The sequence below is a fragment of the Lactuca sativa genome, chromosome 8 (assembly GCF_002870075.4).
Source record: "Lactuca sativa cultivar Salinas chromosome 8, Lsat_Salinas_v11, whole genome shotgun sequence".
Classification (NCBI taxonomy): domain Eukaryota; kingdom Viridiplantae; phylum Streptophyta; class Magnoliopsida; order Asterales; family Asteraceae; genus Lactuca; species Lactuca sativa.
Genome location: NC_056630.2, coordinates 2,781,843 through 2,807,668, shown reverse-complemented (window position 1 = coordinate 2,807,668; position 25,826 = coordinate 2,781,843). Strand labels below are relative to the sequence as shown.

The following is a 25,826-nucleotide window of genomic DNA, read 5'->3' as shown; positions in this document are numbered from 1 at the left end:
CCTCGTCCAAAACATCACACCTATGCTCATGCGCCACTACCTGTAATACATAAAACTGAGTGGGTCAGGCTTGGGAGCCTGGTGAGCACATAGGGTTTTCAACCCACAATAAATAAGTTTATTAATTTCATCGATCAACAATAACCCGATTACCCGTTCCCGTTATCCTCACTTTACGTCCCTAAACACCTATCATAAGGGACCTAGCCTAAGGATCATCATCGGGACGGACACTACTGCTAAGGGGATTCCTCAGCAATAAATGTCCTAAAGGCAACCATGTGGGGGATGGAGTACACCGGTGAACATATCGTTCACAAACACCTACAGGTTGCGAGCCTGCTAGTGTTCCACTGGACTGTCTAGAAGAGTCCGTGGTCGTCATCCATACTCTGCTAGATGACAGAATCAACAACATCAACATCGAGGCCTCTCATCATTTTATCACACATCAGCTATTACATCTACCCATGTTTTACCCCAACATTTTCGTAGATATAAAATACATATACAGTTTAAATCATTGAAAACATGTATAACAATGTTCATCCAGCATAGATAGCAAGTATTCAGATAATATGCACACATAGCACGTAATTTATATAAAATACTTCATATCTATGTGTAAGCTGAAAGTAACTATGCACTCACCTGATTAGGTGGTGACTCAGCACTCGGACAGCGCTTCGATACTCTCAAAACGATATTCCTTCGATAAAACCTAGTATCGATACCACTAGGGTTTAGTTTAACGATAACCGCGACAAATTAATTAGTCCGAGTATTATTAAGCGTTAATAATACTCGATATAACTCATAATAATAGCCCAAATAATTATTTTAAGGACCTAATAACATTCCTATAATTATTTGAAAGCTATATTAAAAATTGCGTAAGCGTAGCACACTTACAGCGAATTTTATCGAGAACCGGGACTTGATTGGAGCAACGTTTCGAAACCGAAAAACTCCTTTTTCTCGGGACTCCGGGAGCCTCGGGGCTTCCCTAGGGTGCTAAGGGGCTTAACTAGGGTTTAGAGGTGTTTTGGGGTTGTAGAGAGAGAAAGAAGTTAGAGAGAGAAGTGAAAAAGGTGTGAAAAATGATGAAGTCTCGGCCTCCTTTTATAGTCCTGCGAGCCCTCGGTACGTTGGGCGTACCTCGGACCTACGCGGGGCGTAACCATCGGATAAGGGCGCCACCTCGGTCCAGCTGGCTTGCACTCCGGAAGAGATAAGGGCGAGGGTACGCGAGGCGTACTGGCTTCGGACGCGGAGCGTATAGCGAGGGCAGGTGTCATCATCCGAAGCACGTTCCTTCATCAGCGATGGGCGGCCCAGATGCAGCCACGTCATCAGCCTCGCAACAGACTTCGCATTTTCATACTTCAACTTTAAAAATTCGTAACTTTCGCGTACGACCTCCGTTTTCGACGTTCTTTATATCCACGCAAAGGTGGGGACGTACTCTACAACTTTCGTTTAGACTCCGTCGGCTAATTTTGGCTCGATTTTAAATTTATATTATTAACGGGCCGGAACACGATTGGTCCGTTAAATCCTCATAACTTCTTCATCCGACATCCGTTTTCACCCATCTTTTTCTCGTTACGCTACCTTAACGAGATCTTCGATTCTCGTTCAGGTCGTGTCGGCTAAAAACCGCTCGATCTAATATTCGAATTTCGGGCTGTACACTACTATTCCAAAACTTCGAAAAATCATAACTTCTTCATACGAAGTCAGATTTGGGCGTTCTTTTTATCGATGTTCTTATTTTAACATATTCTACGACTTTCGTTTAGATCGCTAAGGATAAATCTCGCTCTATCGTAAATTCACTATTCACGCTTCCCGGTATCGTGCCGGTTCTGTCGTGAAACTTCGACGGGTCATAACTTTTTCGTTATAACTCGGATTTCGGCGTTTCTTATATGCACGGAAACCTTGAGACATATTCTACAACTTTATGTAGAGATATCGGGATTATCTCACACTTTAATTTTGACGCTCATTTTTATTCTTTATTAATTATACATTTAAAATTAAATAATAAACACATATAATTCACATAATACTCAAATATTTCATCTTTATTACTTCAAAAAGAGTTACAAGAGTTGACCTAGACTATTACATTGACAAAAATGCTTAGCCCTGAAACCCGGGCGTTACACCTTCGACCCTTGAGTATAGTAAAGAGACTCACCTGTCAGTCGATACTCAGGTTTTACTGCTCTTACTGCCAAAATTCCAAAGCTACGCACCACATATACCATTACACAAGATAAATCCTCATCTCTCCTTCCAAAACTAGGAGTTGGACCAAAAGTCAAAAAGTCAACGGTCAATCTTGTGTTTAATCAACCGTTATGTCGTGGCCTTCATTCATTGGGATAGTTGGGTTTTTCTCAGTCTCCACACCGTGGCAAACTAAGGCCACACTGTAGGCACTAGGTTTCAAACAGCTTAATGGGTTAAGTTGTTTTCTTTGATTCCAAGAGATCGAAAGCTCATATATGATTTGAATATTGGTCTAGAAGGATAAATTTTCCAACTTTATCCAGTAAGACCACCCAAAATGTCAAAATCCCAAACCCTATGTCCAAATAAGGCTAAATACAGCAATGTCTTAATCATTAAGCGCTTATTCCGAAAAAATAATTAACCCAACCACTCCAGAAGAGTTTCTAGTGCCGGATATATCAAAAAAGTTGATGTTTTATAGACATGCATGTCCAATGCATGCCTTTAAGCCATAATGAGTCCAAAATATGGGTGTTTGATAAAAAAAATCTCATGCATGGCTCAAAAACTCTACCACACTTCAGATTCAAACCCACAATCATACTAAATGTTCCAAAAGATTCATAAAGTTGCAACATTTATGAAGCCTCACTATTGCAACTATCAAGAACAGGAAGATTATGGGCTAAACCTCAATAATAGCAACCTAGCATGATAAAAAACAAGTCTTGGACACTTACCAAGGTCCAGAAGAGTGCTAGGGTGAAGAATAAAGACTTTTTGTCGGATCTTAACTCCCTTTTCTTCCTTCACACTTCCAAACTTCCATGAACACCAAAGGGCTTCAATAATGGAAGAAAGAGGTTAAGGTTTTCTTTAGAGCTTTAGTAGGTTAATGGAGGCTAAGGATAAGAAAACACTAGCCTCATCATTCCTTTAAATAGGGGTCTAAGCCGGAAATCTAGGGTTTCATTAAAATCACCTGCCACATTGTGGCACTTATAGCCACACCGTCGCGGGTCATTAAATCTCGTGGTCACAAAAACCTTTTCCACGTCGTGGTGAATATCCACCACACCATGGCCATCTAAGAATCAAATATAATAATTAATATATTAGCTCATACCTGACACGAGTATTACAGTAACTCGAGAGACTCCAAGGGTTGACGCACGTACAAAGAAGGCTGAGCAGAAGAGACAAGGAAGCAAAGGGTACCTGCGATAGATTTAGTGGATATCCTTGTCCGATTTTTGGAAGGATTTTGTGAGATCTGGAGAAAAAGGGCCGACTTCATTCACTGTCGCCACCTTCTTCCTTCCCTCAAGCCACTATCTCGAACCTTGTTTGATGTTTTGAGAGAGAGCAATGGGGAAATTGAGCTCGAACCATAGATGTATGAAAAAAAAGCCCTAGAATCATGATTTTGTGCTCAAGAATACATGGGCACGCGTTTTGTAAAAATAAATAGAAAACGACATGTCTACACGACACACATTTTATAATAAGCGCCCTCCATGTTTTTTTTCTTTTCTCACACTAATTTTAGGGCACGCACAAATGTGTGTCCTCTATCCTTCAAATTTCGGAAAACTGACATTATTTTAGGACACACAAAAAATGTGTATCGTAAAATAGTGTGTGTTATTGTGCGCCTGTCATTAAAGGGTTGTTTTCTAGTAGTGTGGTGCAAACTACTTGTGTCTATATGATTTTCAAAAAATTCCATGGAGGTATCAATTAGGTCGAACCCATTATCAGTCATTTCAACTCAATCTTCTATTGTTAGACTTGTCTTACGTGTTTCTTCGATGATGCCCGTTGTGTTCACAAATTATCGTATCTCTTCATACATGGTAATGAGGAGCATTTGCATGTTATACAATGCTACTTTTCTCCGCTCCTCATCCACTGACGATGGTAATGAGATTTTGTAACATCTATAAAAATCATGTCAAATTTAATCTTTTTAAAACATTTCAAAACCAATAATTATTACAAAAGTTGTTTTCAAAATGGTATAGTGTCAGAGTATCCCAGAATCAAATCATAAAACATAAGGAGGTGTACGATCATGCCTTCGCCTTCCCGTAATCATCAAAAGTACCTGAAACAAAATCAACAATTATAAGCCTAAAGATTAGTGAGTTCCCCTAAAATACCAACACCATACAATCATAATCATATCATATAAACAAACAACATGCATAATGAACCATCAACTTGACTGGACCACCTCGCAGGCCTTCAGTCTATCTGGGTCTGCAGTCTATCCGGTCTGCCCTGGGTATGTTGGCCTAAGCACAAAGCATGTCGCCTCAACCCAACCTCTAATCAAACAAACATGTGCACATAAATATCATATGCTAGCTATCATGTATAGATAGTCACACAGATCTAACAAATCACTAACATGGTAACCATCCTATAACCAGGATACCGATCTAACCGATCACTAACATAGCAACCATCCTATAACCACTTAACCAGGATACCAATCTAACAGATCACTAACATAGCATAATCTTATAACCAGGATGTTGATCTAACAGATCACTAACATAGCAACCATCCTATAACCATGATACAAATCATAAAGCATATCGTGCAATAAACCCGGATACAAATCCGAAAAGGGTCGACATTGGTGCCTTAGACCCTGTTGATATAGTGAGGAGAACTCACCTCACAAATGTCGAATTGTAGTGCTAAGATCAAGCTCTCAAATCACAGCCATGAACTCCACCACCTATATTCATCATAGGACCACTTCCATAAATTCCTAATTTACTAAAATACCCCCAGCAGTTAAAACGGTCAACCCTTGGTCAAAGTCAACGGTCAAGGTCAACAATCCATGTTGACCCAACTCGTCGAGTGTAGTTCATCGAATCGTCAAGTCCTTCCATAACTCGAGAAACCGTGAAAACCCTAGTTGACTCGTCGAGTTTCCAAACAACTCGTCAAGTCCATGTGTGTCCAAAGGTCGGGAAAACCCTCACTGACTTGTCGAGTCATCTCACTGACTCGCCGAGTTCATGCAGAAACCAACAACGACCAATCTTCATCGTACTCGTCAAGTTGACCATGCAACTTGTCAAGTCCATTCAAAAATTTTTAAGCTATCCCAAAGCTCCAAATTGTAGATCTAGCTTCCTAAGGCACAAAGTCCACATAAAGTTGCAAACTTTATGTGGATGCAAGGTATTAAAGGCATAGAACACCAAAACCAAGTCTAGAATGAGGTTTAGGGCATGGTGAGAGGTCAACACAAGGTAAAGATAATAGATTTATGAATTTGGGACCTAGAGGAGTTCAGATCTGAAGTTACAACCTCAAATCATGGCCAATACCCGAAGTATTTCCATAACAACCTAGAAATAGCCCTAAACTTAAGCAAGGAGAAATCTAGCTAGAGAGAAGTCAAGGTAACGACTTGTTACCTTCCAGATGATGCCAAGATGAAGTAGAAGTCGGATCCAAAAGCTTCTCCTTGTTCCAAGCTCCTTAGACTTCAAGTCCTCTCCACAAACACACATTCCAAGCTTCTTAACACACAAAATGGAGTAAAATCGCGATTAGGGTTTTCCTGAGCTCAAGGGGGACGGTAAGGGAGGCTGGTGGAGGCTAATGATCCTTTAAATAGGGTGTAGAACCCTGTAAATTAGGGTTTCATTTTCCAGCTCCTACTCCTTAAGTCAGGGTCCTCCGACTCATCGAGTAGCTCCAATAATCCACGCGGCTAATCCGTCTCTACAAGACAAGTTAGGGCAACCAACTCGTCGAGTAGGTCAATAAACATGTATATAAGGCTTTAAAACTTATACCTAAGAATCGGGGTGTTACAAATTTCCTATATTACTATTCGTTGTTTCGCACGTAGATAATCACAAATCATTTTTGATGTAGTTATGTCAACAAGACGTTGTTGCTTGTTTTCAAGACATACGTTATCATCTGCTATTTTCAACTCATCATCATCATCGATCGAGTCACTGGATGCTGGAGACTGAAAATAAAACATATTATCATACACATTAAAAACCTATTTGCATAAACATATGTAATAATAAAACCAAATTGTTGAAACATATCCAAAAAAATTGCGATTAGTTTATCATAACAGGTTTGTCTGCACTTGCTTCGGTCTCATCTTTCGGAGTTCTGTCTGCTTTCAATTTAAGTTTTAACACTCTTTCTGATTTCATTCTTATTTTATAGGTGTTTTTGCTGGTTTATTTTTTATTTTATTTTCTAACATTTTAATACATTTATGTAAAAATAAAAACAAAAAATTGTTATAATTTTTTGTTTTTCGATTTTACCTTTATCAGACACAATTATAAAAGCTTTTGTAAATGGAATACAACTTCTTTGTCTGTAAAACCCATTTTTAACAATGCTCACGCAAAATCGTCTTTGGACTAATAAGGTTTATAAAACATCATTAGGAAAAAAAATATAATAAGTAGTTGTTTCGGATTGTCATTCCATACATCATTCCATAATAGATTATCGGGCCGGACTACATTCTTCGTGTTCCAGACTTACAGTAACATTTTGGATTGCCTACAAAAACTATTTTCGGTCTAAAAAACGATCCTAAACACACTCCAGGATACCTACATGCGATTCATACACGTACAACGATAGAAAAACATTAAAAAAAATTCGGACTAGATCATCGTATTCCGGACTTTCATCATATTTCAGACTCTTCTGGAATACTTAAAGTTGTTTGTAAAAATAAATGTAAGCAACTTAAAAGTAGAACTTATTTTGTTTGACGAATCCATGCTAATAATTAGGTCTGAAAAGCGGGTAGATCGATCCTCGGATATTTACAACCCGGAATGCGTATTCCGCATTATTCTGTGTGGGACCCATATATATCTATCTATCTATATATATATATATATATATATATATATATATATATATATATATATATATATATACATGATCAAATAAGAACACCCAAAATGTTGAGAACTCGAGAACTAATCTGAACTATCTAAATAATTAAATCTAAGGCTATTATCAAACGAACAATTTATGTAAAATTTTAAAAGTTACAGGTATTAAAGTGTAACTACAAACTGTGATAAGGGTATTATAGTAATTGGACATTTACCACCATTAGTTAATTCCTATAATTCCTCAATCACTCACTTATTTCCTTTCATTTCCCGTCTCTCTCTTCATCTATCTCTGTAAACCTAGGTACGCCTCCATCCTACATCATTGATCCACCACCAAAAGGGAAAAGAAGGGTGGGGCAGATTGGAATCGATGAAGCCAAAAAAAAGGAGAGGGAAACAGGATCTTCGAATTGTTGTTGATCGGAAGAGAAGGATTCACGAACGGAGCAGAGATCGAGAGGCATAATCCATTAGGGAAATGTTCGATCCTCGTCTGATCGAGTGACAGTGAATGGAAACAGGTCAGAAATCAGTTGGGCTGCTCTCCGTTTTTTTTTTTTTGTTTGATTTTAACAAAAATTGAAGAAGAATATAAGAACAACGAATTTCTTTTTCTCTTTTATGTTTTGGAACAGGATCTTCGAATTGCTCTTGATCTGAAGAGAATGATTCACAAACAGAGCAGGGATCGGGAGGCATAATCAATTGGGTAATTTTTGGTCCTTGTCTGATCGAGTGACAATGAACGGAAACAGGTCAGAAATCATTTGGGCTGCACTTCGTTTTTTTTGTTTGATTTTAACATAAATCGAAGAAGAAGAATAGAAGAACAACAAATTTCTTTTTCTTTTTTCTGTTTTGGATTAAAATCGATGGTTGAGTCTCACTCTAACTCATAGCAGTTGGATATAATAGGCATATAAATCAAGTGTGTAGCATGAGACGATGAAAGCAAGATTTGGATGCACTACAAAAGGCAAGCACCGGCATCATTAACGTTAATTATTACTAGAGATCCAAAGATCAAGAGGTAAGCATTGAGTTATAATCATTAATGATTATAATACTTGATGTAGGTTTTGGATACTAAAGAAGACAAAAGAACCAACAAGATTACTCAAATATATGGTTTTCAATCTCACAAATTTCTACTAACAGAGTAACAGTACAAGTAAGATTATATTTATTAAAAAAATTTCTTAGGTCGTTGATAAAAGGTTCAAACTGATGAATTAATCTAGTGATTTTTATGTTAGGTCCATTGAGAAGAAATAATGAAACAAAAAAAACAATTGGAAGCAATGTTTCAAGAAAAAGGAGCTTGATGTTTCATATATGTATTCTTTTATGCTGATAGAAAAACAGCTAACTTATGTATTATAATTTCATTTTTTATTAGAAGTATATTTCATTTGCAATTGAAATGTATTCAATATTGATTAGATGTGTTTGTATCTTGGCTAAATAAATGAGAATGAACATATATTCCTGTTTATCTTTTTCTTTTAGATGTTGAAATGTTATATTCATTTGTGATTAAATATAATATCTATTTGTGATATTTGTGAATAACAGTGCATATTCATTTGTGATTGTGAAATTAAAATGGGATTAAGTTGTATTAGTTTTTGAAAAAAATCAGTATAGATAAAAATGTGTTCATTTGTGATTTGAGTTGTATTGGTTTTCTTTTAAAGAAAAAGAAACGATCATAAATTATTTTTGGGAAAAATCATAAAAAAAATATATTTACATATGTTCCATTAACTAAAAAGAACTATTAATTTTTTAGGTAATTAAAATCATTATCCCTAGATTTTAGGAAATCATTAATTAATATTTGTAAGTTACAATTTAATATAAATATAAAGTTACTAATATATCCTTATAAAATGATTGGTCCATAACTGTTATTGCGTTCTCAACCTTATAGGTGTTCTCATTTGGGCTACATACTAAGCTTGGACCGGGTTTTTGTGTTCAGAAGAGTCCATTCCAGACTAAAGTTGTTAGTTTTCAAAAGTTACTTTTGTTAACTACAACTCTACTTGTTTAATTACTCAATTTCCCAAAAAGAAATATCTAAAAGACTTTAAAAGAAATAGAAATGGATATTAAATGTAAAAGCTAAACCTAGAGGTCAAATTGACCAAAAAAGTATCAAGTTTTTTACTTTTATAAACAATTCAAAAATATCATCATAGGTAGCTTTTAAATTAACTAAATATAATTATAGTTATAACGATTAAATCAAAAATATATTTAACTAAAAAAACACATGAAAATAAAAATTATGTTACATGGAAACAATAGTTATTAGGGTAAACGGGGTAGTAAGTATTTTTTGTGTTTGGGTTGGAGGTACCGAGGTACATTTTTAGATCATTATCCGTCCAATGGAGGTACCATCGATTCTCTCTCTCTCTCTCTCTCTCTCTCTCTCTCTATATATATATATATATATATATATATATATATATATATATATATATATATCCATGAGCTTAAAAACGTGTACCTTATGTTGTTTTTTGTGTTTTTAACTGAGTGAGTTGAATTGGTTTGGAAAGATGTTATTTAGTATTTAGTTGAAAAAAGATGAAAGAAATATGAGAGAAAGACGTTGACCTGATAGTGAAATGAGTGGGTTTGGAGACTTCTACTCCTACCATCCTTAATGAAATTGGAAAATGACTACCAAAATAGAATGGTTGTCAACATCGCGATCCTGATCGTAGGATCTTACGATCCTAGGTATGAAAAACGAGTTGGATCATAAATGGATCGTATTTGAGGTAGAATCGTAAGATTATAGGATCGAGATCCGATCCGATCCTACCTTCCTTTGATTTTTTTTTTATTATTTATTTATTTTTACTTTTTGCAAATGAAATTTTTTTTACCATTTATGTCTTTTACCCTTTACCAACTTACCGGTTATCATTTTGTGTTGTGACTTTTGATTAATATTTTAAGGTTTTTAGAACTTTTGAATGAAAAAATAAATATTTCAAATATTTTTCATGCTTTAAAAAATTATAAATTAAAATAATGTTTCATTTTGTAGGATCTTAGGACCTCAATCCCGATTTTTCAAACTCAAAAACGATCCTATGTAGAATCTCGATCTTAACAACCTTGCAAAATAGTTAAATTAATCCACTATAACAATAACTAAAATAATATTGAATCAAAAATTATACATAATTTATTCCATACACAATTTGTAAGTAGAATCCATACACAGAGTGTAAGTAGTCAATATACATGACGTTTTTCGAGATAAATAGTTATTATTTTATAATGATAACGTATTATATCAACCTTTTAATTTAATATAAGAATATTAGTATTATTTTATAATTAACGACAACGAGTTAAGTTATTTTAACAACTTACATTTATCAATATTTTAAGTAGGTTATTTTATTTCTTTGTGCATAGGTTATAATAATAATTGTAGATTTTACCTCAAACAGTAAATAGAATGTCTAAGATTTGAACAATGTGATTCCACATCAAAAATCAAAATCGGAGCATTAATAGTGCCAGTGCCAGGATTAGGATTAGGATTAGGTTTTGATGTCTAAACTCTAAACCTCTTTCCCGCACTTGAACCATGATTTCATCAACTCTGGCCATCTCTGTTGCAAACTAGTCGCACGCTTTATAAATACAGTATTAAATAGCACATGACATTCAAGTTTTACAAATCGTATACTAAAATTAGTAGCTTACGTTGATTTAAAAAGCTCCTCTCAAAATTCCATATCCTCGCAAAGATTTCATCAATGAAATGTACAAATCTAATTGATCCAACATCAGAATGAAGCCTACTATTTTCATATTCATAGCTTGTAACTTATATCTTCAACTAGAGACAGACAACTACAATTATTGTTTCTTCCAGATGTTAATAAAGCCAGATGCCAGCGACTTCAAATTTCCCCATATAGATGATGATGATGCCTTCTCTCTCAACTCCTCATCTTTTTGAGTCTCAGACGTCTCCCTACATTCAACAAGTTGCACAATTCATCCAGTTAAATATTACACACAGACACATATTTTATCCATGAATACATAAGTTTGTAAGTATGAGTGAAAAATGTAAGAACATTGGTACTATTGGGAAAAGATAAAGTGCATTGTCTATAGTGATACTGAGATGTGGCTATTTCCTGCAGTTTGCCCATACCAGAAGTTGAGAGTTTAAAGAAGAATGATAGTGTGCAATTTCCCAGCAAAATATATAAAATGGGTGGTAAGAAGACAGACAATATGAAGCTCAGAGATAATCAAAGCAGCATGTCATGTCATGTCATGTCATGGGACTGGGGTACTATTATGTTGTGTGAATTAGAATAAAGAAGATTACCTGGTGATGTTTCTTATCACATTCCCATCATGTTCATGTTGTTGTTCAACTTTTGAGTCTATACCCTCGAATCCAAATTTATCATTTTCCAAAGGAGATTCATCTTTTCCATCATTCTCTAATTGCTCATGACATTCAGCTCTCCTCCTCTCCTGACTTTGTGTAGCATCATCCTACATTGACATTGACAAGCAATTAATAAATATCCATGGCAACTGGCAAATGCATAGTAGCTGTAGCTCATATTAATATAACATAAAGAATAAAAGCTTACTCTTGTAATATTCTTGCTCGTTGATGGTTGAAGCCCTTTAGAGTTCTTGTCTAAATTACCAACAGATTCTAGCCAGGCGTCTTCATAAAGATTGTGGTCCATGGTTATTTGACTGTTTGAGACCTGTTGACTTGGAGATGCTATTACAGTATCTTCACTTTTATTCTGCTTTTTGTTCTCCTTTGTAACAGGCAGTTTCTCCAAAGAAGATAATTTAAAATTGTATTCCATTTCCTGAAGCATCTTTCTAATTGAATAGTAACCACCACCTACTTCTTTCTGTGCACTTGTTGGGCTCGGGAATTTTCCTGAATTCATACCTCTATACCTACAAAACCAAAACCCCAGTTCAGTCCAGACAAAACGTATTCTTATATCTCATGCTATAGCCATACACAAAGTGGGTAAATTCTCAGACAACAACTGGACACTTGTTTTTATTCGGGGTTAAATGCAGGAGATAACAACTTACTTTCATTTATTTGTTTATTATAGCAACCTGCTTTTATTTCTTTCTATTACATCACTGTAGTTAGAATTGTTTTCTTATCAAGGCATTGTAGTTTGAACTAAATCTACCCAAATAAAATATAGCATTGTGATTTGAACTTTTTTCTTTTTAGGACATTGTACTTTGAAAATTGTTTTGCTTATGGATGACATGACATGACATTGCTATGATTGGGTGGAATTTTCAAAGTAGAATAGAAATGAAAGTAGGGTGCTAGTAGGATAAACAGGTCAAGGGAGGTACTGTTTATTTTGTATGAAAATATTTAACATTGCAGCTTATATGGCACATAGTAAAAGTCATGAATATGCAAATTTTATAGTCTTTCATAGCATTATGTGAAACAGAGGTTTTAGGTGTCCATATGTAAATTTCAACATTGTTCAACAAGGTTTTTCATTATTACCCTACCCGGTAGTGACTACTGACTAGAGATTCAATATTGCCTAAAAATGCAAGCAAAGCAAAGCAAAGAGCATTAGTAACAAAAAAAAAATGCAAGCAAGTGAAAAGACACATACTTGTTGACAAAGGATTCCAGCAGCTCCCTCCGATCAGCAATACTTATCCTTTTACTTTTACTCTTAGAAGTAAAAGAAGCAGCACCACATCCAGACTGTTGACCGTTTGAACCAGGCACCACCACACTCACACTGGATATCTCACTCACAACTGCCATGTCTCCACATTAATTCAATCATCACACTTTTATTTTTATTTAAGCACAATGCAAAGAAAAAGCAATTCACTATTTAATGGGTCTCAGAGATGTAAATCAGGTAGCAAGCAGATACAATGCCCTACTCTCAACTCTCCTAATGGCTAATGCTTATGATGCTCACTCACACAATTGTCTTCAATAATGAAAAAACCATAACAAATACATACCCTAGCCCCCTTTACTTACTATAGAGTATAATAGACTATAGACTAACCCTAACCAAACAGTAATTTGATACAACCACCATCTCACAATAAATGCCACACCTTATGTTATTGATTCAGCTATAAGATCTTCTCTTGTAGGTTGTGACTGTGTGCCTAACAATGATGAGACGCAGGTAGCCAAACTTATAGCATTACAAACCTGTAAAAGCATTCAAGTTGTGTACCTTTTAACAAACACAGATTAAACCCTATATATTCCAAACCTAAACTTGTGTGACAAATAGTGATATTAAAATGCTATTTTAACTTGTATAAAACTTGCAAACAGAAACCAAATCCTACAAATATAAATTTTACAGATATTCAAATGCAATTGATGAACACAAATCTAGACATACAAGTACTACGTTAAATCGCTAAACAAATGGAAATATGTAAATGTATATTCGGGTTGCAGTCAACGAATAGGTTCATAAGACAATCGTGCCAGATCAAGAAAATCCGGGTATGTTTACGATAAAAATATGAACAAACCTTGTCTGAAACAAACAATATTTGACTGAAATCGTCGGAAACCTTTAACGATCGGCATCAAGAAAGGTGCGAGGAAACACTAGGAAAACAGAATAGGAAACTCAGCAGCATTGCAGATATCGAAACATGTACAGGAGTTGCATCTACTTCATGTTTTAACATATATTGCCCATAGCAAGATGCGGATGCAGGTGGACATTGGACAAGCAAGGTTTAAGGTTTTGGGGTTTTGGCAACAAACAATTTATCGAGGTCATCAGGCATCAGCCTTTTACTTTTAATTTATTTAATTGTTGCAAAATGCTCATATGCAATAATTTAGACTAAAATAATTGATAATTTAGGTGTTCTTTTTTTTTTTTTGTTTCTTTACGAAGCAAGCAAGTCTGGGATCACATCCGTAGACCTCTGCAATGGTCCAAACATCTGCGGTCTGAAAAAAAAAATAAAAATTTTGTTTTTTTAACATATACATTATACTAAAATATAAATAAACTGATTTTTTTTAAACTATAAAGTGATTTTTTAATATATTTAAATCAACTTTTATGTATTATTGTATAAAAAGTGAAAAAAAAAATAGTACAAATTAATATATATATTTGATAAAAACCAACAAATTTTGTCGCAAAGTTATGTCTAAACATTGTAATTAGGAATCAAAAAAATTGATATATAAATGAATGGAAGTAAACTTCGATTTTTTCAATTAAATCAATTAAAACCGTGTCATAAATATTTTTTTCTAAAAATTAACGATGTTTTATTAAATAATGTTTTATAAAATTTAGCACAAAAAATATAAGAATATATATATTTTTTCATATTTATATAAACAGCTTCAACGACCATTATTGTAATAAACTTTTATTTATAAATTTGTCAAAAATATCATGTTTGTGTCGTCGAACTTTTTTATTTTTTAAGTATTGTACTTTTTTTTTAAAAAAAAATTATCACTAATAAAGTTGGAATAAATTAAATTCAAAAAAAAAAAAAAAAAAAATAAAGTATATGTGTTTTTTTAGGCTAAAAGATGTCTGAAGATGTTAGAAGACTCTAGTCCACATCTGCGCCAAGAAGAGGGCGTGCAGACATTTTTAGGTCTAAAGTCTTCAAAAAAAAAACAAGCAGTCTGCAAAGGCTAATGTTTGCGCGTGGTCTGCACCGCGCAGACAGAAGACGCCATGAAGATCTGCGGACAAAAAACAAACAATCTGCAAATGCGAAGTATTCGTGTATTTTATATAATTTAAATGTAATAATGTATATGAAATGATCAAATTATGGTTTTCAAATGTCAAATATATATATATATATATATATATATATATATATATATATATATATATATATATATATATATATATATATATATATAGCATTCATATGTAAAGTCTGGTATTTTAACTATTTTTAATAGAAAGTTAAATTTTGGCAAAATAATAAATAAATAAATAATATATGCGTAAAAGATATAAAGATAAAATAAATAAAATAGGCAATAATCTAAGAGAGTAGTAAAATCAATAAATAACAACGAATGGAAACATAAAATAAAATATTAAAGTAATAAAATATGATTAAGTTAAAATTTGTGAAAATAAGCTAAACTTGACAAATTGGTAAAATATATATTTGACCTAGATAGTTGACCCAAATAGTTAAAGATGACCACAATATTATGTTACATAGTAGGAAGGGACCATAAGTGTAATATCTTAAATAACTAGTTATATTGGTGTTAAATGTAAAATGTAGAAACATGAAGGACCAAATGTAGAAATTAAGTATTAGACATGAACCGGTTGAGTTTTCTCCCTAGTTGAGTTAAGATCGATCTAAATTTAAGAGAAAACGATAGAGCAACATTTCCATGAAGTTTGAAGATTCATAGTGAATCATTTGAAGAGAAAGCTAAGATTTGGTGTTAGAAGTGGAATTGGAGCTTAAGAGGTTGTGATTTTTTTTCCTTCCTTTGCCCTATGTCGATCTAGGGTTTAGGAACTCAATTCAAAAATAATAATGTTAGTATAATTACGAATCTTATGTGTTTGTTCAATCATTTTTAGCATCTAATCCATGAATCTACATCCATTAGATTGTTATGGAGTTTGGGGATGATTAATGAGCCTGATGCCTCTCTAGTAGTGGGTCTTATGTAACGACCGAAAAATTCCAACCAATTTAAATTTTTCAAAAACAACCCGATTTCATTAAATTATTACAAAAAGGTTTTCAATACAATTTATTTAGAGTATTCCCATAATCACATCACAACATAACATGAGGAGCGGTACGATCACGCCTTCGCATTGCCACAGTCTCCTGAAGAACCTGAAAAACATTAAACCACAACTGGAAGCCCAAAAGCTTAGTGAGATATCCCCAAAATACCAACCACACATACGCCTTTCCAGGCTACGACCTTCCGATCCAAATCATAATGCCTTCCGGCCCATAACATAGTGCCTTCCGGCCCATATCATACATAGCATACATAACATAACAGAACACAGAACAGCCATGCACTTCGGGTCTACTGTGAGACTGGTCCGCCGCACCGGACAATAGTCCACCTGGTCCACCCTCCGAGTCTAGCCATATACATCGAGTCTGCAGTGCGATTGGTCTGCCTGCACCAGGCCTTCAATCCACCTGGTCCACTCTCTGAGTCTACAGTATGACTGGTCCGCCCGCACCGGGCCTTCAGTCGGCCTGGTCCACTCTCTGAGCCTCGGCACGTCTGGTCCGCCCTCTTGGGGCCTACAACCTATTTGGACCGCTCACTGGGCCTTCGGGACAACCGGTCCGCCCTGGGTATCTTGGCCTACAGCACAAAGCAGGACCTGCCTCAACCCAACTCCAGTGTGCACATAAACATATAATCATATAAGAATTCACAGTCAACAAGCTGATCAAACAGATCACATAACATATCATCATCCTAACCAGGATACCGACCTAACCGGTCACTAGCATAGCATCACCCTACATATCAGGGAACCGACCTTAACCAGGTCTCTAACATATACCATCCTAGCTACCAGGATGCAAACATATCAAAGCAATAACATAACAACAAATACCCGGATCTCAATCCGATAAAGGGTCGGCCTTGGTGCCTTAGACCCTGTCGATATAGTGAGGATAACTCACCTCGCACTGCCGAAACTCTGAACTGAAGAAGTAGATTCTCGAACCACCGACTCACCAAAAATCACGAACTAGCCAACATAGCACAAATAAACATTAGGCCAAGCACAATACTCTTCTAAGGGTAAATTGACCATTTTACCCCTAACTCAATCCGGCCCAACACTAGGTAAGCTCCCAAGCCCACTAATGGCCGAAAGTCCAGAAGTCCAAAACAAAGCTCATTATTGGCCCAATTTACTAAATTGGGCCCACCTCACCAAATGGGCCTAGATCCAAGGTCCATAACAATAATTGGGCCCAAAACACTCTATCCATAATTTCCAGATTTGGCCCATAAACCAACTACCCACAAACGGCCCAAACTCTAAGGCCCGATATTAAGGTCCAATCAGGGGGAGTACGCTGGGCGTACCCTCCTTGGTACGCGGGGCGTACACACTAAATCGCAGCTGAGGATCGGGGCCCTGACCCGCTATGCGGGGCGTAACTTCGCTACTCATTAAGTCCTTATAACCTCTTAATGGCTTAAGCTCTTAAGCCCAAACTTCAGATCCCTAGGCTAAATACGCCTAAGACTCATAAAGTCTCAAACTTTATCACTTGGGACGTCCAAAAGCTCTTAATCTAAGGTCTTAATCCATTAAGACCTATATATCTCACACATGGAACAACTACAACCCTTGGGACCTCATTTTTCTCACTCAAGACCTCTCCAAAGGTCTGAAAGGACAGATAATCTTGACTAACTCGAAACATGCAACAAGATGAGGACTTTTGGGACAAGAATGGTGTCAAAGCTTCACAACACATAGATCTATGCAAAATAAATGGCAAGCAAGAAGCTTTATACCTCAAATAAGCTCCAAAGGATGATATCTCTTCAGATTTACAAGCTCCAATCATTCCTTTCCTTCTTTGACAACTTCTCCTTTCTTCTTCTAGCTTTTCTTTTGCCAAAATGAGCTTTCCAAGGCCAAACACACCCAACAATGGAGGGAATACGGGTTTCTAGGGTTTCTGAGGTTAAAAGAGAGCTTATGGAGGCTAGGGTATGCACCAACATGTTCCTTATATAGTGGTTGACCCTAAATTTAGGGTTTTAGAACTCTGAGAGTACGCTGGGCGTACCTCTAGTACGCTGGGCGTACTCAACCTTGCACCCGCGTCACTTACCCAATTACGCTGGGCGTAATCCCAGCTTACGCTGGGCGTACTCGGCGAGTCCCCAAATTTCATACTTGCCCCTCCTTTTCTACTTTTCCTACAAGATGACCAAAATATCATTTCTCTTAAATCTCGGGGACTCACAATTAGGTACTCTTAGGAACGGGGTGTTACATCTTAGTTGTGGTTTGAATAAGTAAACTGACTCATATTATAAGTTTGCTTCAATGTTTCAAAGCTATTCTCAAGCTTAGAGTTCCATAAACCACATTGAGACTGATCAATTAAATCATTGGTGACCTTCAACTTTTAACCTAGGGTTTCTATAGCTGATGACCTACTTTGAAATAGGATTTTATGAAGTGAAGTGTAACTCAAATGACTCATTGAAATTGGATTAATGTTTTTGACTAAGTAACTTTGGAAAATTAAGGTTTCATTGAGATGACTGGAAGTTTTTTAGTAGGAAGTAAGTTTAGTAAGTCGTAACTGGCGTTTTGGGAAGTTTGAAGACTTTATGGCTTAATTGAAGCTTTTAATACTTCCATGGGTTTACCTATTAAGCACATGAAACATTAAGATCTTATGTCACACCCACAACCAACAACGAAATCGCCCTGCAGTGAGATGATGTCATGGATCACAATCACTGAATACATAGAACAATCACAACAAATAACATAGAAGGGGAAATCTTATTACTTAAAAGGAATTACATAGGTGCTTATCTAGAGTTACAACATTTAATATTACATAAGCATGCCTCTAACAGTAGGTTATATCTAAAGAATACTATGACTCCAAGACTTATTCCATAAGCGTAAGCTTCATACTCTTATTTCCCTTAGAATACATGTTATTTGAAGAGAGTCAACATAAAGTTGGTAAGTTAATATGTTTTAACTATTTGAATCGTAGTAGTTTCAACCATAAATAGTTTTTCAACATATATATATATATATATATATATATATATATATATATATATATTATTAATGAATTAATCACACTTCAATGTTACAAAAAGTACATATAACCAAGTTTGTTCTAACTAAGTGGCGTGCCTTGTTCGATGCTTCATTGACATCATTATAAGCAAAGACAATTATCACCCATTATGACTTGTTTGTCAAGTTTGTAGCTAGTAGCTATAGGCGAGGCTGTCAACTCGTATAGATCTATATATAGTTATCTTGATCACTAAAATTAACGTTATAACTTAAAGGACTTATAAGTATTGTATGTGTCTTTCAACATCATCACATTTAGGTAATGAATGTGTCTCATGTAACCATTGAATTATAAGGTCCATAAGTTTATATGTATAAGTCCATAAGATCACAAGTTCATAAGTTCGCAAACATAAGTTCATAAGTTCACAAGCATAAGTTCCTAAGCACAAGTTCATAAGTTTGTAAGCATAAGTTCATAAGTTCACAAGCATAAGTTCGTAAGCATAAATTCATATGTTCGTAAGCATAAGTTCGTACGTTTGCAAGCATAAATTTGTAAACACTTTTATAAAATGTAAAAAACATTGGCTATAAACTCACAGTGATGATTACACGCGAAAATTATAAGACTAAGGAGAAAAGTCTAAAAATAGTGTCGAAACGATTATCGGAAAATAAGTTGCTGGCAGTTCGCTATAAATTTAGTAAAAAAGTTGTACGAAAGTATGATTATTTTTTTCTGTAAAACAAGTTTTTAACTATTTTGTAAATAAATATAAAAAATTGTATTTTTTTTCTTTTAAAAATTATTGTAATTATTTTCACGATTTAAATTTAGACTAAGTGTAAAGGTTTTATATTTCAAATCATCAGTTAAATTAAAAATTATTTATAGAATTGAGTAAACCTGAAGTAAAAAAAAAAAAAGACACAAAAATAAAAGTTTAATAACTTAATTATAATGATTTAAACTTAATAATAACCCCCTTAAAACTTTGATTATCAATTAATTAAAACTACGTTTAACTTAACCCTTTTATCATATATGTCCTGATTAACCCTATTTTTGTAATGGAAGACAAACTTCAGGGGCTAATCGGAAAGCCAAAGGACGGAAGCACACACTTGAATCGCAGCGCCAAAGATTTTGCAACAGCAAACAACATTTTCCTTCTCTCAGATAAATGCGTAGCCACTGACGAAAATCAGCAAAATCCTCATCACCCATCACATCCTCGTGTTAGAGAAGAAGCATGAGGTAAAACTCGCATTTTTTCATAAGTTATCTCAAGAAACAGATCAACATGTGCTAGATTTTTCGAATTTTATGTATCTTAATCTCCTTTTTTGTTGTTTTAGAAGTCGCAATATCAAACCCTAGAGCAAGTGTCCGATTTTTTCTATGTGGCGGAAATGGAGCTCGAATTCAACAGAATCCATGTAGGTATTCGAAACCGGCCTTCGTTGATTTGTTAGTTATTGGTCAAATTTAGTGGCTTTTGGATTTTGGGCTTCTTAATTATCTTTCTGTTAATGTTTCGGAAGTAAACAACTTTCGTCTTATATTCCACTTTAAGATTGACAACTCACACATAGTGTTCTTTTTACCCTAAACGTGGCTGTTTTCATGGAAAAAAGAGAATCGAAGGTGCCAACTTTTAGATGGATATCAGTTTCCGGGACTAGTGAATTAGGTTTAGAGAATGGATTAATTTCATATCAAGTAGCAACAAGCAAATTGGTATTCTTTTACCATGCAAATCAAGATGCAAGCTTTAACTGGCTCTTACATGTTATTAGGTTAAAAAACAATTAACTGATTGGTATTATGTGCTTTACACTAGAACATTGAACTTGTAGAACCATACTTTGGAACATTTGAACTATTTAACTGTTATTTTATTGTCCAAACTTTTAATGATTCCTAATACTATGCTGTTGGTTTTATGTGGACGCATACAATTTTTTTCCTTTGGTTTTGTTAAGTTAAGAACTACTGAGTTTCACCATATGTCAATTTGGAACATTCTTTAGAATTAGATAAACAACTCCAAAATCACAAGGGTGTTTTGGAGATTCAAAGAAGTCCTCACATTTCTAGAAAAAGATTTTGATGAAATTGGAGGTGGATAGATACAATAGGACTTATATGTACGGAAGATATACGTGATCTTTTATTTTCTATTTGGCTCTTTTGTTCTTCGAGATGAAGTTGGTGAAAGGAATGGCATTTATGTTCTTTATTTACAAAATTCAAGTTGAAATCATGTGACTTCAACGAGGGCTAAACGAGCATTTTGCACTTTTAGTTGGAAAACAGGGGAAGTTGAGGGGCTTAGGCCTAAATACAATTTATCATGAGGTTTATGGGCCCTCTCTCAAGAATATGAACTTTATAGGCCTTTTTCCTATTTGGGTCAAAGTTCATAGGCCCAAATAGTGTCATTCCACTCCCAAATCTCCCCTACTAGGCTCACTCTCCATATTAATTCTTGATAGAGATTTAAAGAAAGAGTATATTGGGATTATTTATTGTCGGGAAGAGAATCATTTGGAGTATTTCACTCATCGACACAAAACCCTAATCATCTGTGTGTTGATTGATGGAGAAGGATGAACAAACAGATAGACATTCCCAATGTTCATATTTGGGAAAAAGAGCAAACCGCAACCTTGTTCACAGTAAGAAGGTTTGTTGGCTCCATAGCACATGTGTTGTCGATTTAAGATCCCTACTTATGTATCTTCCCTAATCTTTTGCTTTTAGTAGGGTTTTTTCTTTTGATATGTTTCTTTGATATTTATACGGATCAATCCATGTGCAAAATTTACTTGACACGAGTATCTCCTTCGGTTAGCGAAAATTTTGTTGATCCCTAATAGAAAAGCTATCTTTGTTCCCTTATATGTGTTTATTTCACCTGCATTTTACTTTCCTTGTATGAGGAAAGAAAGATTAGAAAGAATTGGTTTTTGATCAATGGTAAGTGATCTTGATCAATTGATGCGGACGATTTATTCTAAAAGTGAAGATCTTGGGGTTTCATTTCATTTTTGATTGGATGCTAATGCTGTTGCTGTCAATAGAAGTAAAAATCCGTAAACTCGATGCATAATTTTTGTCCCAATATTCTTATCGGTTACACTGAAACTTACATGTTAATATGACACAAGATCTTTAATTAACTATACATTTACCAGGGTTTTGAAAGCAAAAGTTCCTCTGAGTTTGCAGTGAGAGCAACACTAATTTGATAATGGACCTTACTTTAGATCATACTGTCTAGATTTGCTTATATCCATCCAGGTCTATTGGTCAGTTGACCTACAAAATGCATGTGAGAGTTAGAGAGTGGGCTTGGTTGATGCTATAATTTCATTCTGTTCTGTTTACTTTATTTGCCTTAGTACTGGTCTAAGCTAACCTCCATCCAGAGTCTATCTAAAATTGCACTTTTCAATGTATTGCTATTGAAATATGATTACCCATATCTATGTTATATTGACACGTTTGTAATAACATTAACAGTAATATAACTATGCTCCTCAAGGCTTAACATTAAATGCATCTGTATTAATGGTTCTCTGAGGAGTTTTCCATGCATTTGACACTTGTATGATACAAATTTATCATATTTCTAACACTATGAACATTTTGTTTAATGCTCAGTTACCGGAAGGAGTGGCTCCATTCACACATATTACTCGAAATGAACGCTCAGGCCGGAAGTATGTTATTTCTTGCTCCTATTCATTATGATTAATGTTAAATTAATTAGTCTGTCCACTGAATTTTTTATAATACTTGATGAATATGCTTTTTGGTCATTTCTGCATATAATGCTCTCATTCATTTAAGAGAATCCATTAAGTTAGCCTAACCTTTTTTTTTTTTGCTTGGCTTGTGTCCTTGCTCCTAAGTTGTCTTGTTTTTCTCTTTTTGTGCATCTCTGGGAAATTAGCCTCACTTTGTCTTCCTCAACTTCATTCTGTTGTGCTTGGTTATGCATTCCATATATTGTTGGTTTTGTCTTATGATTTTTGGAACAAAAGAGAGTTCAGAGTTTAGTAGGAAAGATGATATTGACCCCAAAATGTAATCTTCCTCATTACACCAATGCCAACTCCCTAAATCCCTATAATCATCTTACTCCGGTCAGTGTCATCCTCACTCTTATACCCTTTTCCCACAAAAACCACCCTTTTCACTCTCTTGAACATGTCAGCAAGTTAATGTGAGCAGTGCAATGATGGTGGATATGGCTTTCTGAGTTGAAAGTTATATCTATGTGTCTCCTTTTGTTCTGGTGTTATGCCCTTGTACTCTTTAGTTGAAAGTTGTGGTGTGAGAAGTTGTTTTAAGTTGTAAATAGAGATGCAGTTTCAGCTTCTTTTTCTAGACTTGAGCTGTACCTGTGTGTTTGGTTTGGACTTTGGACTTTGGACTAGCTTTGAAGTTGTAATGTATGTATGTGTTTGTACTTTTTGTAGGCAGCAGATAAAGAAAAAAGATGAGGATATTGCTGTGTGTGAATGCAAATTGGATCCTGGTAAGACTGAGCTTGCATGTGGAGAGAGGTGTTTGAATGTATTAACCAACACAGAATGCACCCCTGGATATTGCCCTTGTGGCACCTATTGCAACAACCAGGTACATTATAATTTTTTATTATTTTCTTTCTTTTTGTAGCTTAGAAATTTATTCATGGTCTTTTGCATAAAAGGACTACATTTTGTTAATGTGTGTCACCCCATTTACAGAGGTTTCAAAAATGTGAATATGCAAAGACAAAGTTATTCAAGACGGAGGGCCGTGGATGGGGTCTTTTAGCTGATGAAAATATCAAGGTTTAATATTATTTTATCATATACATTATATGCACTGCTTCTATCTATATATAATCTATCTTAGCTGTTTGTTTACACTTTACATGATGCCTTTTGGTATGACGTATTTATTGAGTAGGCTGGACAGTTCATTATTGAATATTGTGGAGAAGTAATATCTTCAGAAGAAGCAAAGGCCAGATCTCAAACTTATGAAGCTCAAGGTTAGAATGTTTGGTTTGGTTTGGTTTATGAGTGTAACTAATGACCAAAAAACATGTATAGTTATTTATTGGCATTGCATTTTTAATTTTTAATGCAGGATTAAGGGATGCATATATAATTTCTCTTAATGGCAGTTACTTTATTGATGCCACAAGGAAAGGAAGCCTTGGTAGATTTATAAACCATTCCTGGTAAGGAAGGATTAAGGAAGGCTTGTTACATTATTCCCATTCCCATTCCCATTTGTGGATTAAGACATTAAGTAACTTTATTCTTTCTGCAGCCAACCGAATTGTGAGACTAGAAAGTGGACGGTTTCAGGGGAAACTCGGGTTGGGATTTTTGCAAAACAGGACATTTGTGTTGGAACTGAACTTGCATATGACTATAATTTTGAATGGTATGGTGGCGTTAACGTGCGTTGTCTGTGTGGGGCCCCTAACTGTTCTATTTTTCTTGGTGCAAAGTCTCAGGGTTTCCAGGTAAATATGTTTTGCTAAGTTTTTCGGTTGCTCATATATTTTAATCCGTTGTATTGTTTTCTTAACACTTCAGGAGCATAATCATGTCTGGGAAGATGGTGATGACAGGTTGGTTAGTGTGTGTATATATATATATATATATATATATATATATATATATATATATATATATATTTTGTTGTATTTAGATGAAGATGATAAAAGATTTGGGATTTGGTATTGTTTTCCATGAGTTCAGATATACAGTTGATGAATTCCCTCTGTATGATTCTGCTGAAGATGAAGCACCTTCAGAAAAGGTGAACAAGATTACTACAGAAGAACCCCTTTCAGTAGTAACAGTGAGAAGAAGCGAGGTTAACAACAACAACAACAATGGTTTTGGATATAAACACAAGACCAATTTTTCAGGTGGTAACATTAAGCGTGGTGGTGGTGGTATGGTGGTTTCTGGGGATTTTAACAACGGGCCTGCAAAGCGGGCAGGTAAACGCAGCCCGAACCGAAAGCAAAAGGCTTCGGGCAGGAAACCGGTGAATGGGAAACGTGTTGCACAGCTCTTTGCTTCAAAAAAAGTACAAGACCAACTCATAAAATGCGAGGTAGCAATGGATCACTTATTTAATTTCATTAAAAAAAAAACATAATATATATTTATTGCATGCAGGAGATAAGAAGTGAAGCGAGTGTGATGCTTGATTCTGTGTACGATGAAATACGGCCTGCAATTGAAGAAAGGGAAAGGGAGAGCCTGGACAGTTTGCCCACAAATGTAGCAGAAAAGTGGATAGAGGCTTCCTGCTCTAAATTAAATGCAGATTTCAACTTGTACTTCACAGTCGTCAAAAATGTCGTCTGCCCTCCTCCTCCTCCTCCTCCTCCTCCTCCTCCTCCTCCTTCTGATCCTCAAACTTAACCTCCCTCATCATCCACAACAACATATTGCATATGCATGTTTGGGTCTGGAATTTCATGATGTAATTTTATTCTTCAAAAAGTTTGTGAATGGTAGGACCCTACTTTTTTCATACAAATTTTTTGCATAGTCAGCAAGCTAAGGTGGGTTGTTGGTTCAATTTCAGATTTCATGAATTCGTTGTTATAAAACTCAAATCAGAAAAAAAAGGTGTTGTTCAACTTCAGGAACTCTCACACTTCGATGATATATTTTATTTAAAGTGACATGTCATTCCAAGTTTTGTTAGATCATGCTCTCTTCTCTTCGATGATATAACTTCATGGCAGCCCTGTGTGTTGTGTGATGC

The 25,826-nt window shown here is 35.1% G+C and overlaps 2 protein-coding genes across 3 annotated transcripts; one reads left to right on the top strand and one right to left on the bottom strand.

The window, feature by feature from the left end:
* Positions 1-10,840: 10,840 nt before the first annotated feature.
* LOC111920952 (uncharacterized) lies at positions 10,841-14,010 on the bottom strand. Its single transcript, XM_023916516.3, has 5 exons — positions 13,752-14,010; positions 12,851-13,001; positions 11,819-12,146; positions 11,545-11,717; positions 10,841-11,178 (listed from the first exon to the last, which is right to left on the bottom strand). Exons 1-5 carry the CDS (start codon positions 13,807-13,809, stop codon positions 11,061-11,063), a joined length of 828 nt encoding a protein of 275 aa, XP_023772284.1. The 5' UTR covers positions 13,810-14,010; the 3' UTR covers positions 10,841-11,060.
* A 6,095-nt stretch (positions 14,011-20,105) lies between these two features.
* LOC111920951 (histone-lysine N-methyltransferase ASHH1) lies at positions 20,106-25,703 on the top strand. 2 transcript variants are annotated; one of them, XR_002860024.2, is made up of 12 exons: positions 20,106-20,285; positions 20,387-20,467; positions 22,698-22,756; positions 23,519-23,678; positions 23,789-23,875; positions 23,994-24,078; positions 24,177-24,270; positions 24,363-24,561; positions 24,635-24,669; positions 24,800-25,163; positions 25,229-25,569; positions 25,644-25,703. XR_002860024.2 is itself a non-coding variant. In XM_023916515.2 (11 exons), the coding sequence occupies exons 2-11, from the start codon at positions 20,441-20,443 to the stop codon at positions 25,475-25,477; spliced, it is 1,359 nt and encodes a 452-aa protein (XP_023772283.1). In that variant the 5' UTR covers positions 20,106-20,285; positions 20,387-20,440; the 3' UTR covers positions 25,478-25,703. The 2 variants fall into 2 exon arrangements, 1 of the variants encoding a protein (XP_023772283.1); XM_023916515.2 differs by having other exon boundaries at positions 25,229-25,703.
* Positions 25,704-25,826: the final 123 nt, after the last annotated feature.